The sequence below is a fragment of the Cryptomeria japonica genome, chromosome 1 (genome assembly GCF_030272615.1).
Source record: "Cryptomeria japonica chromosome 1, Sugi_1.0, whole genome shotgun sequence".
NCBI lineage: Eukaryota > Viridiplantae > Streptophyta > Pinopsida > Cupressales > Cupressaceae > Cryptomeria > Cryptomeria japonica.
The window spans coordinates 52,414,941-52,433,800 of NC_081405.1; the positions used below are offsets into that span (position 1 = coordinate 52,414,941).

General features: G+C 37.1%; 1 protein-coding gene across 1 annotated transcript in view; it reads left to right on the forward strand.

Annotated features, from left to right (window-relative positions):
* Positions 1–18,860, forward strand: part of LOC131060261 (rRNA biogenesis protein RRP5) — a 229,852-nt gene that overhangs the window by 20,154 nt on the left and 190,838 nt on the right. The window contains exons 3-4 of the mRNA XM_057993438.2: positions 9,045–9,248; positions 9,513–9,695. Of these exons, the coding sequence (XP_057849421.2) occupies positions 9,045–9,248; positions 9,513–9,695 (387 nt within the window). The remainder of the gene's footprint in view (positions 1–9,044; positions 9,249–9,512; positions 9,696–18,860) is intronic.

Genomic DNA, 18,860 nt, shown 5'->3' on the forward strand with positions numbered 1-18,860 from the left:
TTCTTGAATTTCTACTGATTCAGATCTAGACTCAAAGTGGTAATCACAATTTATCTTGCACTCAAACTGAGTGTGATAGATGTTACCAAACACACACAACCCAAAGTGACATCTCCAATATAACCACTATTGGGCAACTAACCTTGATCTTCATACAACAAGGTACAATGTCACATACATCACATGATCATCAGTTCTAGAATAACTCAATATCAATGCACATTATCCAAACATGGAAATGCAATAATTGACAATCATCTAAAATGCCAACACAATGTTAATTATCAACTAAGCTAGAAGATTGTAATATCCCCTAATGCGACCCTCTTATATTCTGACCTAGAGTCTCAATTTTAGTGCATAGTAAATACAATAGAGGGACACTATTATCAACTAAACTTTAACTGGAACCTGCACAACAGGTTAGTCAACATTTCCATTATGTTACGATAGATCATATATTCAACATTCTGTATATATTGCCCCAGTTTATATGAAGGATTGAACAACCCTTTCTCCCCCTACACCTGTCCCCATTATGTAGCTCAAGTAGAATCACACAAGGCGCTTCGAGTCTATCCCTCTCCAACAAGCCCAAGAGCACCAAGGACCTCGTCAACTTGGCATCTTGGCCCACACTCGGGGTTGGCGTACCTGCTGGAGCCTAGTGCTCTTGCTTCCTTGTATTCTCCCTCCATAATTGGTTGGTGAGATTGAAAGGTATTAGAGACTCCATCATATAATTTACTTAATCGTCATATGAACAATTAGTGATAGGAAAACATTATTACACTGTCATACATATTGCAATCTATATTGATTACTATTAAATTCTGCATAAGAACATTACCAGGCGTCATATATTAAGCATACATATTAAGCACATCCACATGCATACCACCAAGAACAAGGATGTTACTGCCTGTAACTTAATAACAGTTATGATCTGATCAGATTTTATTCCCTGGTGATGTTCCTAGATGCTTTGATAACTTTCCTTTATATCTCTCAATGTGAGGGAGAGGTCACCTCTCTTCATCATGTATGCCCTTTGGCAAGAGACACACCCTTTCACCATTAGCACCCTTTGGAAGAGCGGAGCTCTTCATTATTTCTGCCCTTTGGAAGGTACACAACCTTTCACAATCAGATCTGCACTTCTTGTTTAAATCAGATCTGTACTTCTGATTCCCAAATTATCCCCCCTCAAATGAGGTTCTCTTCGCCCTTTTATATCTCATGTTTGAGGGAGTCACAACTTTTAATTTTATGTCTTTTGACCATTCATTAACTTAATTAAATCTTAATTATATTTAATTACATTCTTTAATATTTTAATTTTATTATTATTATTTATCATTAAATTCTATTTCAAAGTGGGGACATGCCAAAGATGTTGAAATCATTATAATAATCATGTCTACAATCTGGATATATATAAAGAAAGCAATGAAATAAAACATTGCGATAATCCAGTCATATAAATTATAACATATGCATCCCAAAATATACAACATGATCCAGATTCCAATCACAATATCTGTGTATAAGGCTTTCACACCTTTGATGCATACAAACAACACACTAAGTTGCCGGTACGGGTACGGGCACAGGTACGGGTACGTGGGTACGGTACGCTGGTACGGCAATTTTTTGGGGGGGGGCTGGGTATGTCCGTACAAAAAAATGTAAAAATCATAAATATATACATATATACAGTCTAATAAGTAGAAACAAAAATTAAATTTAGAATCCCACATATCATCCATATGCTAAACAAAACTTGGAACTATCATATATGATTCATATTGATATTCATATAACTATAAGTCTATAACAAAATTACAAATTTACTATAAGTCTAATCTAATATGAAATATCCATTTGTCAAACTTTGAATGTTATGATAGATATCGAATTCATTGTTCACTGGCTCAACCGTTCAACAATAAAATAACACAACTAATAATCAGCAATAGCATCATATGGGTCACTAGGAAGATCAAGATCAACATCATCATTGACATTAGATGATTAGGTAGAGTACTGGAACCACATGCAGCCTCACTGCCACTTGCACTAGCAGCACATTGGCTATCGGACTCCCCAGAAAGTAAAGATTGTGTGGCAGCTGAAAAATCCAAATCAGTTCGCTCTGGATCTACATCCCAAAACTTTGTGCTCCCATCCTTATACTCATTTTGTTTATGAGTAAGAAGGCGCAAGTTTGAATGCACATAAACGAGCTCTTCCGCCTTACTTGCTGCCAGTCGGTTGTGTTTCACTGAGTGGATAAAGGAGTATGTGGTCCAATTTCGCTCAGATGAAGAGGAACTAGCAACCTATTGAATAATTGACACAAAGTGAGAGGGTGACAATTATAAAATAGTAAAAAATCTAAATTTAGAGAGCAATAAAAATTAAGAAACTTACTTGCGATAAAACTTTGATTGCAAGAGCTTGAAGGTTTGGTGATGTATGGCCATTGAGGTACCACCAAGCATGAGAATCCTTTTTATACTTGTCACGGAGAGCGGAAACACTTTGACCATTGGAGGCTACAAAATCAGCAAACTCACTTGTCATTAAATCCTCCATTTCAGAATTTGGGAAGAGTTTAGTAAGTGCTGTCCTACACCCTTCACTGACTTCTGAATCTCTATATGGTGGTACCCTTGATGGCTTAGCAAGCATTTCATCACTATAAAATTTGGGAGTCAATGCAAATGCAAGAAGATGTAGTGGGGTGGTCATTTTGTTCCACCGCTCAACACAAATTGATTGAACCTCTTTGAAGAAAGTTTCTTCGGGATTTTGCTCTTTTGCATTGATGATGGCTTTCATTTTCTCAATCATGGAGTCAATGCCATCATATGCCTCTCCCAAACATGGGTGATCCATATCAGTATAACGGATCATACTCATGATGGGCTCAGTGAAACTCAAAAGATATTCCACTCGATCCCACCAAGTGTCATCTAGGATCATGTGCTTTACATTTGCTGCCCTTTCAGTATTGGATTGCCTCCATAGGGACCAACTTTGACTAATTACCATGCTAGCAAGTGGCTGCCGCACCTTCACAAGTCGCCTCAAGACGATTGTGTTGGATGCAAATCGAGTCTCGGCAACCTATTCAAAAATTAAAAATAAAAATTAGAATACAAAGAAGACATGATAAAAAAATAAAAATTAAGTAACCATCAAAGTGAAATGTAGATTTTAAAAATTGAAGTGTTTCAATTACCTTTAGCAACTCCAACTGTGAAAATGATCTGAAAATGGCCTATGACATGTTATGGTTTGTGATGAACATTTGGATCTCTTCAGCCTCAACATAAATTTGTTTGATCCAATGTATTTTCTTGCCTATCTTTTGTAGCATGAGGTTGAGAGAGTGGACAGCACAAGGTGTCCAAAATATGTGTTCAAACCGTGTCTCAATCAACATACCTGCAGACGGACAATTCTTTGCATTGTCCGTTATTACTTGGACAACATTTTGAGGTCCCACATCCTGAATGCATTGTATAAGGATGTTAGCAATAAATTGTGCATCCTTCACCTGTCCCTCACAATCCATAGCTTTCAGAAACATTGCCCCTTTAGGGCACACTGCAATTATATTAATTAATGGCCGATTTTTGGTATCCTTCCATCCATCTGAAATGATGGACACCCCTGTTTGTTTCCATGAATTTCTAATGGGAGCCAATGCATTGTCTATGTTTTTTTACCTCCTTTGCTAGTAAGGTGCTACGCACTTTCTCATAACCTGCAGCTCTACAATTCTTTGCATTGTCCGTTATTACTTGGACAACATTTTGAGGTCCCACATCCTGAATGCATTGTATAAGGATGTTAGCAATAAATTGTGCATCCTTCACCTGTCCCTCACAATCCATAGCTTTCAGAAACATTGCCCCTTTAGGGCACACTGCAATTATATTAATTAATGGCCGATTTTTGGTATCCTTCCATCCATCTGAAATGATGGACACACTTGTTTGTTTCCATGAATTTCTAATGGGAGCCAATGTATTGTCTATGTTTCTTTACCTCCTTTGCTAGTAAGGTGCTACGCACTTTCTCATAACCTGGCCCTGTGTACCCTTGTGGAGCCTCATTTACCTTTCTCAACATATCCTGCCAATATGGTGATCGTACCACATTAAATGACAAACTGTTTGCATATAGACATCTTCCAACGGATTGATCTGCAATCTCTCTAGCATCATTCTTAAATGCTCTCTCTAATGGTCCCCTGCTTCTCTTCACAATAATAGGTTCTTCACTAATTGGGTCCAAGAATGGGTGGCTCTCTACCACGATATCAGGAAAATCGCTATAAGATGGAGAAGTAGGGGGCCTCTTTGATTTACTTCCTCTTCCTGTCAACAAAGGATGGTTTGAGGCACGACCAACTCTTGCATCTGCTTCCTCTTGCTCTCTAATATATCCTGCTATTTCTTGAGGTGACATCCCATTTCCATCCTTTCCTAGACATGGTTTGATTCCTTGTCGGGGAATGACACAAAAATGGGCTTTGACACGACTGTAGGAGCTAGTTTTTTTCGTACTACAGAAGTTGCATATCCATAAAAATGTTCCACCACCTTTTACTTGGTCTATTATTTTGACATATTTCCATAAAGGTGAATTTGGGTCAGTTTTGAAAGTCCGTTGAGGAGTAGAGCTAGTAGTCGTTGCCATTATGATTTCTACAACAAATTAAAAAATAATTATTAATATTTAATAAATTAATAGTAAACAATAGATTTTAAATGTTAAATTAAAATATATAAAATTAAATTTAATAATTTATTTAAAATGAAAGTAATTAAATTTAAATTTTTAATTACAAAATTTATTATAGACTATAGTTTGTTTAATAGTTTGTTAAATTGTTTGTTAAATGAAAACAAACAAACTATTAAAAATATAATTTTTTATTTTTAAATAATAAAACTATTTTCAATTTTGCTAGTTAATAATAATTATTATTATAAATATGAATATTATATGAATATAATATGAATATTATATTCATATTTATAATAATAATTATTATTAACTAGCAAAATTGAAAATAGTTTTATTATTTAAAAATAAAAAATTATATTTTTAATAGTTAGTTTGTTTTCATTTAACAAACAATTTAACAAACTATTAAACAAACTATAGTCTATAATAAATTTTGTAATTAAAAATTTAAATTTAATTACTTTCATTTTAAATAAATTATTAAATTTAATTTTATATAAACTATTAAATAAACTATAATAAAATTTAACAAACTAATAAATTTTTTAAAAATTTATAATAAAATTTAATTATTTAACAAACTATGATAATTATTTTAACAAAAACCTGTAGGGAAGCCCGAAAAAATGGAGGATGCGCCGAAAAGACTGGGGGCTAGTCGTCGGCCGTCGCCCTCTTGCCCTGGCACCTCCCGTCTCGCCTCCTCTGTGCCGTCGTCGCGCCTCCTTTCACCTTTGTCGTCGCGCCTCCTCTCACCTCTGTCGTCGCGCCTCCTCTCACCTGCGTTTTTCGGTTTTGCTTTTTCACTCTGCGTGGCATGGAATGGTTTCGCGTTTTTTAACATTTAGCTTTGCTTTAGGGTTTAAAACGTGAAAAGACATGATTTGACCCGTGAAAAAACCCTCGAAATTTGTGACCGATGCGGATTCGTCAAAAAAACCCTATGGAATCACCACGTCTACACCGGATGCGTCTGGAATCGTGACTCCAAAAACGGATACGTTTCAGGAGGCAAAAATCAGTACCCTGTCCGAATCCACAGGGATTCCAGGGTGAATCTGAATCCGATACGTATCGTATCCGGATTTGGGGGCAAAACCTGAAGTACCGGTAACTTAGACAACACATAAAGATACCTCAAGTGCTCACAAGGAACTTGTCATAGTAGTATAGTACCATACACACATTTTAGCATAGGCAATACCAACAACTGACATGCAAAGGGACACCAACTCTAACATGCAGGTAGTCCAAACACACATCATTAAATGCATACAATATCTCCTTTGGCAAACACACCAACCAATGCATAAAATACATCTGATTCGGTAAACACTCCAATCAATGCATAATCAATAATCTCAACCATATTTGTTAATAAAAAAAGTGAAGTTGAAACATTTGTAAACACTTAGCGCAACATACACCAGCATGACTTATGCATCCCATAGTAAATAGTTGGAATTACAATGCCGAATACAACTCATACGAAGTTGTGGGCATTATACAAATTAAGCCAAAAAGTTGGTTTGGCAGATCCACTACTACAAAGGTTGGTTGATGGTCCCACTGTCTAAAGAGGTGAGTTTGTGGACCAATTTCATAGGAAATATGTTGGCCCACTAACGTCAAAGTATTTATCTATGTAAAATATGGGCAGCGTTGCCTTCTAACATTGATTAATTACAAAATGAAAGATACTTAGAATTGTGGTACCAAAGCAATTTTTTGGCTCCATGGGTAGACACCAACTTAAGAAAGGACACTACTGAGGAAATTTTAGATTTCTTGTCAGAATTTCCCTTTTCACTAAATAGACATCCCCAAAGAGGCTAGGGAATTCAATCTTTCTGACTTAATTAGTGGCTCTTCGGAATTTTCATTGGTTGACTCCAAAGCCTCATACTGAGAAGGAAGAAAAAATTGCAGGAGCTACATTGGCAGCTCTGCCACATGGACAACTCCCGCTAATTTCCCACTGAATTTTTTGTTTTTTGATAGTGGCCTGTGGCCAAGCAGGGCTAGATTTTACAAAGCTAGAGGGGCCCAACACCCCTTAACAAATCTGGACAGCTAAGTCTGGGAAATGGAAAATGCAGACCCTCCCGCTGCCTGTTTTTGGGTTTTATAGGGCAGCACCAACAAACCATATTGGCCAGCAGAAAATGAAGCAAGAACAAGTTGCAACCCACACCAGCCAAGAAGCATATTGCCATGACATGCAGACACCAAGAAAACCAAAAAAAGACCCATGTGAAAATTATGTCAGTACCAAGGGCACCTTGCCATACATAGAAGCTCTCCACATAAAATATGAGCTAGTATGAGCCAAGGAGTTCGCATTACATGATAAAAACTCAAGTGCATATCTAAGTTAAGCACGAGACTAACTGGCTCCATGCTAAATAATCATAATTTCAAATATTGTACAGGAAATGCTATGAAAAGAACTATGATTATGGGGGCTTAAAATCTAGCTTTTTGTCAAGTACTCACCAAGAATTAGCATGCTCACTGAAAAGGGCCAAGAAAGGTTCTGTATCTACATCTTGGTTGGCAAGAAAGTTTGCCACCAAGTTGGATTCTCAATAATAGTGAGAATACAAAATTTCATCAATAGACTTACTCATAGCTGTTAATGTTGTAGCTGTGGTCGAACTCCTTCACATCGACCCGTGCAATCTAAATGTCTATTTGGCTTGTCGGCCATAGACATTTTGATGTGGCGTCTTATACATTAATATTTGTTAAGCGGTTAACAAAATGTGGTTAGTGTTCTTCCCCGCCACCTTTGGATGAGTTGTGCCTCTTGCTTAACCCGTCCGTCACCCTTGATGAAGGGCCATGATGCTTTGGAGGAAACACGATGATCTTGGAAGAAGCCGACTCTTCATGAAGAGTCTTCGTGCTGGGTATAAGGAGGATCCTTTCCTCTTGCATTTGATGCACAATCGATTGATGTGAAAAGATTATCAAATAAGAAGGGCAGAGCGATATTTACACAGATCAGAGGACATACATGCAGATCGGGTCTTCACTACAACAAGACACATAAGCATATCAATATTATCTTCAGCATCGTGGATATTATCTTCTGCTCAGGTTTTCACCTTCTCCGACAACTACTCAATGAACATGGGCTTGTTCAGTGATACTGCAGCATACGGATTTGTGAATACGGCGGATGCATGTTGCGGACAAGGAAGCTACAGTGGTGTCGGCCTTTGCACTGCGGATTTGTAAAGACCCGATATTATCCACAGCACTATCGTGTTGTATGCACTGTTCATATTGGATATATATATATATATATATATATATATATATATATATTGGAGATATAATTTGCGTGCTCGGGGGAGACAATAACAGTATATCGTCCATGGTTGGGAGGGCAACAATAATGTGAATCATTGCCCATGGTTAATCGAGCACACCCTATGGTTACTGTGCATGGTTATCTTCTTGTGTTCCTAGTATTGTAAGAAACTTCAACAATAGCTAACCCTCATCCAAGAAATATCAATTCTTCCAGTTCGGGCAGGAACCTTTTGCGAAGACCTAGGATCACAATCATAGAGTCACCTTCTGTCACTAATTTCTTACAACCAAGAGAAGAGACTAAAACAATACCCAAAACAACAGCTTCCCATTCCGTGTCATCCTTAGCCCTGATGCCCAAGAACAAAGATTGTGCACCAACAAAATCACCTTTTGAGTTTCAAATCACCACCCCAGCCCGTGCTGGACCAGGTTTACCTGGGATGCCCCATCAAAATTAAGTTTGAGGAAGCCATCTGAAGGGTTAATCCAAGTCATTTTTTTCCTGCTTGCTGTTTATCTCTTACCCATTCAATGGGTGGTTTTTAAGAACACTTTTGGATGAACTCTAGCTGATGAGTTTATAGTTGTTTTGTTGATTGAAGGGAAAACATTGGATGTATTTTGTATACACATGGACATGTAAATGTTTTTTACATGCTTAATCATGATCTAGCAAGGAAGAACCTTTGCACAAACATTGGATGGAAAGAGAAAATCTTCTGTGAAACATCTAATATTCATGGATGCTTTCAACAGAACTAGTTTTATTTTTTGATACATTTCCTAAAAATATAAAATATGGGTTTACTTTCAAGTCAAATATTTTAATTTCTGTTTGTCTGTGTCAATTTCATGTTGTCAACCTTGGAGCAGTATTAGCACTGATTGCTGCTTGGTTACAACTCTTAACCAAATTTATTGTTCTTATTTTATGCTTCACTATTGTGGAATTGCAGAATTTATCAATTGGAATGAAGCTGTGGGGAGTCATCACAGATGTGAATGCTAAGGACCTGATTGTAAGCTTACCTGGTGGATTACGTGGCATTGTAACAACAGAGGAAGCATCCGACCTTTTATTTGAGTCACGGGGAATTGCAGAAAACAATCACCAAGATGTTGTAAGAAAGAAATCTTTGCATGGAGAAAAATCCAAAAACGTAAGATCTTATGGCTGTTATGTCTTCGCTGTTGTTCTGTTATTGTCTGCAATGTTTATGCAACTTTATGCTTCGATTCTGTGTTTCAGTACTTACTGAGGGAATAGAGGCAAGAGATATTTACTTATAATACATCAATTTTTCCTTTTCACTTTCTTTTACTTCATTTCTAATAATCATTCTTGCATTTGTTTAGTCATTGTGCTATCATTTTGGTAAGTTTTTTCTATGACATGATATCTTTTTGTGTTTATCGAGTTGCAGGGATTTGATAGATTGATTTTAGCAGATCTTTTTTCAGTAGGACAGCTTGTTCCCTGTGTTGTTTGCAAATTGGAACATGAAAAGGATGGTACACCGGAAAGGAGCAAGAAAAAAATCTGGTTGTCATTGAGACTCAGCCTACTCCACAAAGGTCTCTCAATTGATTCTGTTCAAGATGAAATGGTATGATGTCTATTACCATACACTGCTCAATAAGACAAACTGTTTTTAAATCATTATACACGATTAGATGTGTAAGATGCAAGGTTTTTAGTCCCATACCCACTTATTCTAGTTTAAATACATTTCTTGAGGAAAAGGCACACATTGTTTGTCCTAAAGATGCAACTACCCCTGCTGTGATGGGAAAACATATGGCATGATGGGAGTATTTGAATGAAACAAACTATTATATGAAATTTTCTGAACATTATCTTTTTTTTTTGGTGTTTCTTTCACAATCATGAAATGTGTGCCTTAAAGACAGTAGATTGCAAACTCTAAAGTTATAATGTGAACAACTTATTGGCTGGAATTTTCTGAATCTTATTCTTACTATGGAAAATTGAAAGTGTAAATCTGTCAGTCTTCCAATTAGTTAATGAATACCAGTATTCATGAGTGGAGGTTGATGAGAGCACCAACAGTTTTTGTAATTTATCTTTTCTATTGTATGATCTACTTAAGTGGACAAGAAAATATTGGTGCGTTGAAAATTCATATTGTGTTGGTGGTGCATGACTTAAAGAGAATTATGGCCAAAATGAGATTCAGGTTGTGGCTGTAAGTTTTTGGCTTTATAATTAGAAATGAATATGCATGCTTGTTTTAATTAAGCTTATGACATTATAGAATTCACCCTAAACATGCCTAGCAGGAGTTGCTAAACACTTGTTATTGTTGATGCTGGTAGCAAAAACTGTTGCTAGATCTGTCTTAAATGACAAGCCTTTGTGTAGGTTCTGAAGAGGAATAATTAGGTACTGTATTCAAGCTCAGAATTTTTGAAGACATCATTACCCTTTTATGTATTTGAAAGAACTGATTCCAACTCGATGGTATATCATACCATTTATTATGTCATTTGTTGGGTCTATCGTGCTTGTTAGACTAACAAGTTATTAATCCATTGCCATGAGCACCATTGGGTTATTATATGAACTACTGAACAGTAATGCTGGAGCAATTTTAAAGTGCAAAATTGATGTCTCTAGACACTCTAATTTATGTAGAAAATTGATATTTTCTATTTTAGAAGGCAAATTTCTTAAATATGATATTCAAGATAGCAATTTTAAAAATTATTATCCAATTGCTAGTGAGTGTAATGGTGGGAAATGGGGGTTCACTAGTCTAAACATGCAAACTAGGATTCAAATCCATTCACAACAACATCACATTAAGAGGAATGAAACTCAATAGGCTCAACTTCAAACCTATGGGGAAGGGCTGAACACAAATTGGATTCCACCCTCCTTTTGATTAAATTTATTGTAATTGGAAATGAAATGATTAAATGCAAAAACTAGGGCTAATAATACAAAATTGACAATTATTGGCATAAACAGACAGTTTCAGATTAGATATGTAGACATTGAGCACAGATCTGGAGCCTGTGTCTGAAATTTGGGCTCGAAAATGTAGGTCAATGTTGCTAGGCGACCTTGGCTCAAAGGTGTTAGATGTGGATATCTAAAACAATTTTAGAATTAGGATGTTGCTTTGAGTATCTCCTTGAAATTTCACTGAAAAAATGTCCATCAATGTTGCCAGGCAACCTTGACCAGTGTTTTTCGCTTTTTCAAAATCTGGTTGTCTCAGTCTGCACTTCCCAGATCTATATTCATTCTCTCCAGAATTCATCACTTGCACACACAAGAGAGGAAAAATGTTGTTGGATTGATAGGGGTTTGCCTAGGTCAAACCCTAGGTTTGGAATTAACCGTATGATGAATAAAATAGAAAAGAGAGCGTGCCTTTATGGGAAAGAGGTTAGATCTGGAATTGAAATGCTCAATTGAAATGTTATATCTTCTTTATGAATCCCCTTTGTCTTGAAGTCTTCATAAAAGGGTTGATTTTGTCATGTAGGAATTCATGGATGCCTTCATAAGAACTTTATAATGGATGCCATCTTGAATGCTTGAAATTTGAATACTTGAACTCTTCTTCAATTCTCCAATGATGCTTGATTACTTGCTCACTTGAATTTGAATTGCACTTGAGTAATTAGTAATTGAGAAATGATTGAGAGATGTCTCAAATGAGGGGGTAAGAATTGCTTATACCTATCCTCATGAAATGTATTGAAAATTTACAAAGAAGGTCGACATCGGAAATCAATTCTTGCACAATATTTGTTGACCGTTAGAGGGTTCAAAAATGGGCCCTTTTGGTCTGGACAAGGGCGCTAGTAACCAATGCCCAGTCCATTTGGGCTGAACAAAGGTCCATGAAACCAAGCAGAGAATGAAGATCACAAATTTGGCACTGGTGGAAGCAAAATTATGCATAATTAGGGCTTAGAAGGTAAAAACACCAAAGTGATATCCAAGCGAACATGAAATTGTATCAGAATACAATTTATGATGCTACATTTAGCCCCCACTTTAGCAGGAGTATGAACTTTCACTCATACTCTCGACCCTTGGGAAAGTATAGATTAGCATCAAAAGACTTTCACCAAGATATTAAAGAGATAAGAAACACCAATCCCCCAGGGACTTAGGATTTCATCAATCTAATATTAAGATAAAAGGAGCAAGACATGAATAGAAGAAAGAAGGGAAGTGACTTCTTGGTCTAGTAAGGATATGCTTACTATGAGTCATGTTGGCACAAAGGAAGATTACAAAGCAAAAAATTCAATTTGCTAAATAATCTGAAAAAAAAATTCGACTAGAAAATGGGTGTTGCAGTGTGCACCAAACATGTCATGGTGTGTGATCCAAATGTACAAACCAAACCTCAGTGGTGTTTGCACAAAGTGTAACAAAGGGTGGAGTGTATGCCACCATGTTAAAGCGATTGCGTACGCCTTACCGGGAGCAATTGCTCTAAGGTAGCATACATGCGTCCAAAACACAAGCACATCGCAACAGTGAAATGCCCCCAAGCAAAGGAAAAACAAAGGCGATGGTCACAAGACACAAAGAGAGAGCATATAAGGGATCCACTAGCATCAGATAAATCATGTTTATCAAGTATGATTGTAATGAATTGACCTCATCCCCAAAAGGTAGTGGAACTATGAGCACAATAGAAGAAGAGCACACAAGATGAACAACACAAGTCTTTTTGGGTCAACATGGAAGAGACCAAAAAGAGAGATCTCAACGCTCTGCATCGTCCCCAAGTAGACAACACAAAAGCACATTTACGACATAACATGTATACAACATATACAAGTGAGATACAAATAGAGAAATGTCACAACAGGTTTAGTCCCTTCGTTGCCTTGTGCCAACAGAGCAACAAGGGTCATCCAAAGAGAGCTTGACATAACACAAAGACACGTCAAGCATCACATCACGGGGGAAACGCATCACAATCAAACAAACACACAAAACAGTCCACTGCGCATGTGAAGCTAGTCTAGTAAATCATCCCCCTACCAATCTTGCTTAATATCATTTAGGGATGGTGGACAAGATGTAAGAGGAGACACAACAAATACGGTAGAAGGAGCTATGGCAAGTTCCAAACAAGGACCATGCTCTAACAACGAATCACTTTGTCACTAGGAGCTAGGATTAAAGCTTTTGTAAATCTTGAAGATAGCTCATGATTAATCTCAATGATCTCATACATATCATTAGAATCGTTAGCATCCACATTTTTGGCATCAACATCATCAACCAAATTGGTCACAATAGGATCTTTAATGTGCAGAGGAGATGAAGAAGAACAATAATTTTGCACAAATAGTTTTAATTTTTGACGTGGTTGATTAAGATAAAGCTCCTCCCTAGGGTTAGGTGAAGGTTGGGCAAATGGGACCAAGTCAACATTCGACGACTTAAGGGAGGAAATAGTTAGGGATGTGTTGTGACGTTTTCACACATTGCCCCATTGCAAATGGGGACCCCTGCTTTTTTGCTTTCTAGGGTTTGTTTTTAGGTTTTTTAGGGTTTTGTCAGTTAGCCTTTGCATTTTGAGTGTCGCCAAGGGGATCACTTGGATAGCAGGTCCTGCTTGAGTGATGTCCCGATCCTGAAATTTGGCTAAGTCTGAAAGTCCTGATCCTGAAATTTGGCTAAGTCTGAAAGTCCTGATCCTGAAATTTGGCTAAGTCTGGAATGTCCTGATCCTGAAATTTGACTAAGTCTGGAAATTGAAAAACCTCTGAAAACTAGATTTTGCAATATGGCTCTTGGAGGTTTGAAACCACTCTCAAACATCCTGAAAGTATATATTTCTTATACTTAAATGTTATATTCCATAAAATTATCCGGACAGAGAGTTCAAAAATTCAAAAATCGCTCTTGACCCTCAGAGAGGGCCCACAGCGAAAAATCGCTCCTGACCCCTCAGAGAGGGCCCACAACGAGATTTTGATTTCCTTCATTTTGCAATGGAAAAGGACTAAGTTTTGAGCATGAAAGGGAAATGAATGACTTTCTCCACCCACCTGAAGAAGTTCTGGCTAGAAATGATGAAGGACCTTGTTGAAAATAGAAAAATCGCTCTTGACCCTCAGAGAGGGCCCACAGCGAGAAATCTTATAAGGGTCATTGCTAGCCTTATTTGGTCGACTTGAGATGTCGAAAGCATGGTGAAGGATAGAATGAGCATAATGAGGTATCTAGACTTGATCAAAGATGATAAATTGAAGGAGTTTTGCCCAGGAAAGGTAAAATCGTTCCCGACCCTCAGAGAGGGCCCACAACAATTTTCTTTGTGTGCACATTTTTGGACCTTTCTTGGACATGAATTTTTATTCATAGCAAAGAACAAGATGACATCTCCCTTGGCAAAGTGATTTTTAGATGAAAAGCGAAGCATTTTGGTCCAGGTAGCAAAAATCGCTCCTGACCCTCAGAGAGGGTCCACAGCGAGATTTTCAAATATGCATTATTCTTGCAAGATCAAAGTGATTTTATGATTGGAAGGGATGAAGGAAAGCATGTTCTATCCGTTGAATATAATTTGGAGGATCAACACAAGATGAAATCAACCCAAAATCAAAAAATCGCTCCTGACCCTCAGAGAGGGTCCACAGCGAAAAATCGCTCCTAACCCTCAGAGAGGGCCCACAGTAAGAAACCTAAAATGGGAACTTTTCATCCAAGTTTGAGGAAAGCTAAGGTTAGGCATGTGTTTGAAACGATGTTTGAAAAGCCTTGAAGTGAAAAGAAATCGTTGAGAATCAAAATTTTGAAGGCAATTACAAAAATCGCTCCGAACCCTCAGAGAGGGCCCATAGCGATTTTCCAGTTTTCTCTCCTTTGTTTGAAGAATTGAGACAAAATCTTGCTTGGACAGGAGGAGGACGTGATATGTTATGCCTTGGAGGTGATTTGAAGATTAAAAGATAAAGGAATTTGCCTAAAACCAAAAAATCGCTCCTGACCTTCACTGAAGGTCCAGGGCAAAATCCTCATGAAATCTCATTAAACCTTGTTTTAAAAATTAATATTCTCCAAATTGCATTAGGCCGCTAAAATTGCTAATTTGAAGGCATGTGGAAAATTAAGATTAAATTGACATTAAATTTTGGCATTTAATAAATTAATTTTAAGCCTAAAAAAATCGAACTTCTATCTTGGAGGCATTTAAAATTAATTTTTATTAAATTAAAATTATATATAGAGCGCACAAGGCCTTATTTTCATTTATTTTGCCAAGTCGGCCCCCCTTTTTTGGAAATTTATTTATTTTTAACCTCTTTTTGCCAAGTCGGCCTAGAGGGAGCAAAGGGGTGAGCGCTCTATATATTGGAGGTGTTTTTTCACAATTAAAATCATTCAATCATTGCCTTAAGAGTGAATTTGGAGAGCTACTTGGAGGTGCGAAATCTAGTTTGCTTGGAGCGATTTTCTTTCAAGAATTGAAGGCTAGAAGGAAGTGAAGTTGATTCTTTTGAAGACTAAAGGAGGCGCATTTTATCCAAGGGAGAACTTTGATCTACATTTTGCCTAGCAAAATCCATTTTTTTGTATCATTTCTTAGAGCTTAATACTCAAGAAGAGGTATGGCAAAATCATCTTGACACCCTTGTTTAAGGTTTGATTTTTGGACATTTGTTTTAGAAAAGTCTAAGTATTGCATGGTTAATTAGGAAATGATAACTCAAGATTTATCATGAAGTTTCCTAATTAAAATCTTAAATCTTCCTTTTAAGTCTAATTTCTACACTTCAAGATATAATACTAATTGTGAAATGTTGTGTAGGTGTCAAGATGGTAAATCCAAAGGCAGGAGCATCTACCAGTCGCTCGACTCTCACCAAAGAAGATCAAGCAAGGACAAGGGAGACCTCTTCCAATCCAGCATTCCAAGGCGAGGTACATCAATCATCCTGCACATCAAAGACAGAGAAGTCAGAGCAAGGGTTCGTTGAAGAAGCAGATAGTTTCAGAAGAGTCAATTAAAGCTAGCTTCTCAGCAACATCAAATTGGCATCAACCAAGTGTCAGATGAGTTGGCATCCTAGTCATCATTTCTCCAGTCGGTGTGGTCCACCTCAGCATGTCCAGATTCAATGTACCTAACTCATGGGAGGTGGCACAAACTTCAATGTACCTACCCCAGCTATCTATTGGTCGAATTTTCCAGAGAAGACATGTGTCCTTAAAATGTAATTTTATCATTGGTCAAGCATTAAATGTTATGTAATGGTTGTAACAAACCCTAATTAGGGTTTTCATTATTGAATCTTGGCCATTGATCTCAAATTGATCTTAGCCATTGAATTGTATTAAGGGCACTATATAAGCCTCGACTCTTCATTTGTAAAGGGGTAGAAAGCAGTTAGAGAAGAATAGAAAAGTAGGGAGTGAGTAGTTAGAAGGTGAATAGTCAGTTGATAGAGTAGCAATTAGAGTAGAATAGGAGGACAAGGCAAGAAATTGTTGCCATTGATTGTAAACAAACTCCATTTTCATTGAAGTAATGGTGAAGTGTGTCGTTTCTTGCAATATGCATGGTTTCTTGTTGAATCTTCAATTCTAGATGGTAGATGATTAGATCGAATGAAGGAAATTGTTGAATGCACCTGTGTGGAATCCGTTTAATCCATACCACTAGCCTCTTACTGATTGTAAGGATGCCTTGTGTGGTCAATTGAAATGAAATGAGCTTAATCATAAGTCGTTACACGTCTATTGTTTCATGCATTTTCTTGAATGGTGATCATTATCAGATGGTGTACGATTTAAACATATTGGAAGCATCCCTTAGAAGATCGCACCGAGTTGGTGTTGAATTGTTCAGCCTGATGGTGAGACCTAGCCCAGTGGGACTCCACCTAGTCATTCATCCATCTTCTCACATTCTAGGTAGTAGAGTAGACTTCCTGAACCTTGCATCTTTTGCCATTTGTTTGTCTTCCAGTTAGTTAGTAGGACTTGTGATTCCAGCAAATCAGACGTTTCAGGTCATTGAAGTGTAAGTCCCCTTGTGATTCCAGCAAATCACATCATACCATTGGTGCTTATCCACACGTAGAGATCCTACAGCAAAGAACCTTGAAGTCACCCTGATTGATCCTTTTCGCGATATCTTCAGCATTCAAAGGCTTTACTCAAGAGAGGATAAGGTACCCTTGGGTATTTTATTCTGTGTTTGATAGTGTACAAAATACACGTCAACAGGATGCAAGTTCACGAGCCTTGGTACGACGTCTTTGTCGATGTTCTCTCACATTATGATTTCTCTTGTTATGAATTGAAGCTTGGGAAAGTTGAGGATCAATCAACATAGGTTTCTTTTCTTCCTTTATAGAAGGAGAAAACGAAGAAACACCACTAGGTGAAGAATCATTAGGCTTACTCAAGGTCAATATTGTTTCATGTTTGAATTTTTGATAAGATAAGAAAAAGGATATCTTCTTGGGGTTGCAAAGGGTCAAGTTTTTGAGGACAAAGGAAGTCAAGGGTGAAGTTTCCATGCCTTGCTAAGGGTTGATACATGCTATGATTGATCATTATAATACACCCCTTGTGAGGGGACTTCAAACATTTATGGATGGTAGAAGATTTAGCTTTCATGGAAATGAGCCAAGGGTGTCCCAACTTCGCACGAAATTGGTCTGAGGTAGGGATAATGGCAAAGGTAACATCTAAGCACTTAGTACCGATATCTACGGAAGGGTGATGGAACCTATAGTGGGACAAGTGAAACCATCATGCACCTTAATCATAACATCAATATAAAGATGTGTATAAAGATGTTCTTCAGTGATAACATCCACCATACATATTGGATCAATGAGCATTCCTCGTAAGAGCTTTCCTTTAATCTTCGCCGTAATGTATAATGGTCCATCAGGTGCATCAATAGTTTCTCTTGAGTCAAAGGTGATACGAGGGTCAGGTTTAGGCTTAGGTTGCTCAATAAAGTTCACAACATTGTTGGCTTTAGTAGACATATCACTAGCAGCTATAAAGCTTGGGTCCTTAGGCTCAACAACATTGGTAGAATGATAAGGCAAAGGATTGGTAAAGATTTGAAAATTTTGATTAGGTGGTGCCATAGATTTATTTTCGTTATCATTCACACCCCCCCACAACTATAGTGTTAGAATCAATAAGTTCTTGGATCACATGTTTCAATTTATAATACTTCTCAGTATCATGGCCGACTTGATGATGGTATTGGCAAAAGGTTTTACGATCAAAGGAAGCTAGCAAAGGCTTAGAGGTATCTATGGGTTGGACAGGACGAAGCTTCATCACATTATAATTAATCAATTTAAGCATTATACTATGCAATAATTCAAAAAGAGGAGTGAAATTACAATGTGTAAATATTGATGATAAAGGGGCTATAATTGGTGTTGCAGCTGCCACTTGAGAAACAATATGATTGAAAGAATTGTTATTGATCTTGATGAAATTCTTTCTTTGCTTTTGAAATTTTTGAAAAGTTTGACAAGTTTTTTCATTCTTATAAAAAATCAAATTGACTCACTTGAAGCTGATAATTATGAAGTGCTGTGCATAGTTGTGTGAGAGATGCATAATCGGAAAACAAAAGCTTATCTCTAATATTCTTTTGCAAATTATTATTGAATATTCTTTGAATATCCCTTATATACCATTCACAATTAAAATAATATCAATTAGGTCGGCCTAATTTGATGTAATGTGTAGATATAAATAGTTGACCGAAAACAATCTTCAAGGC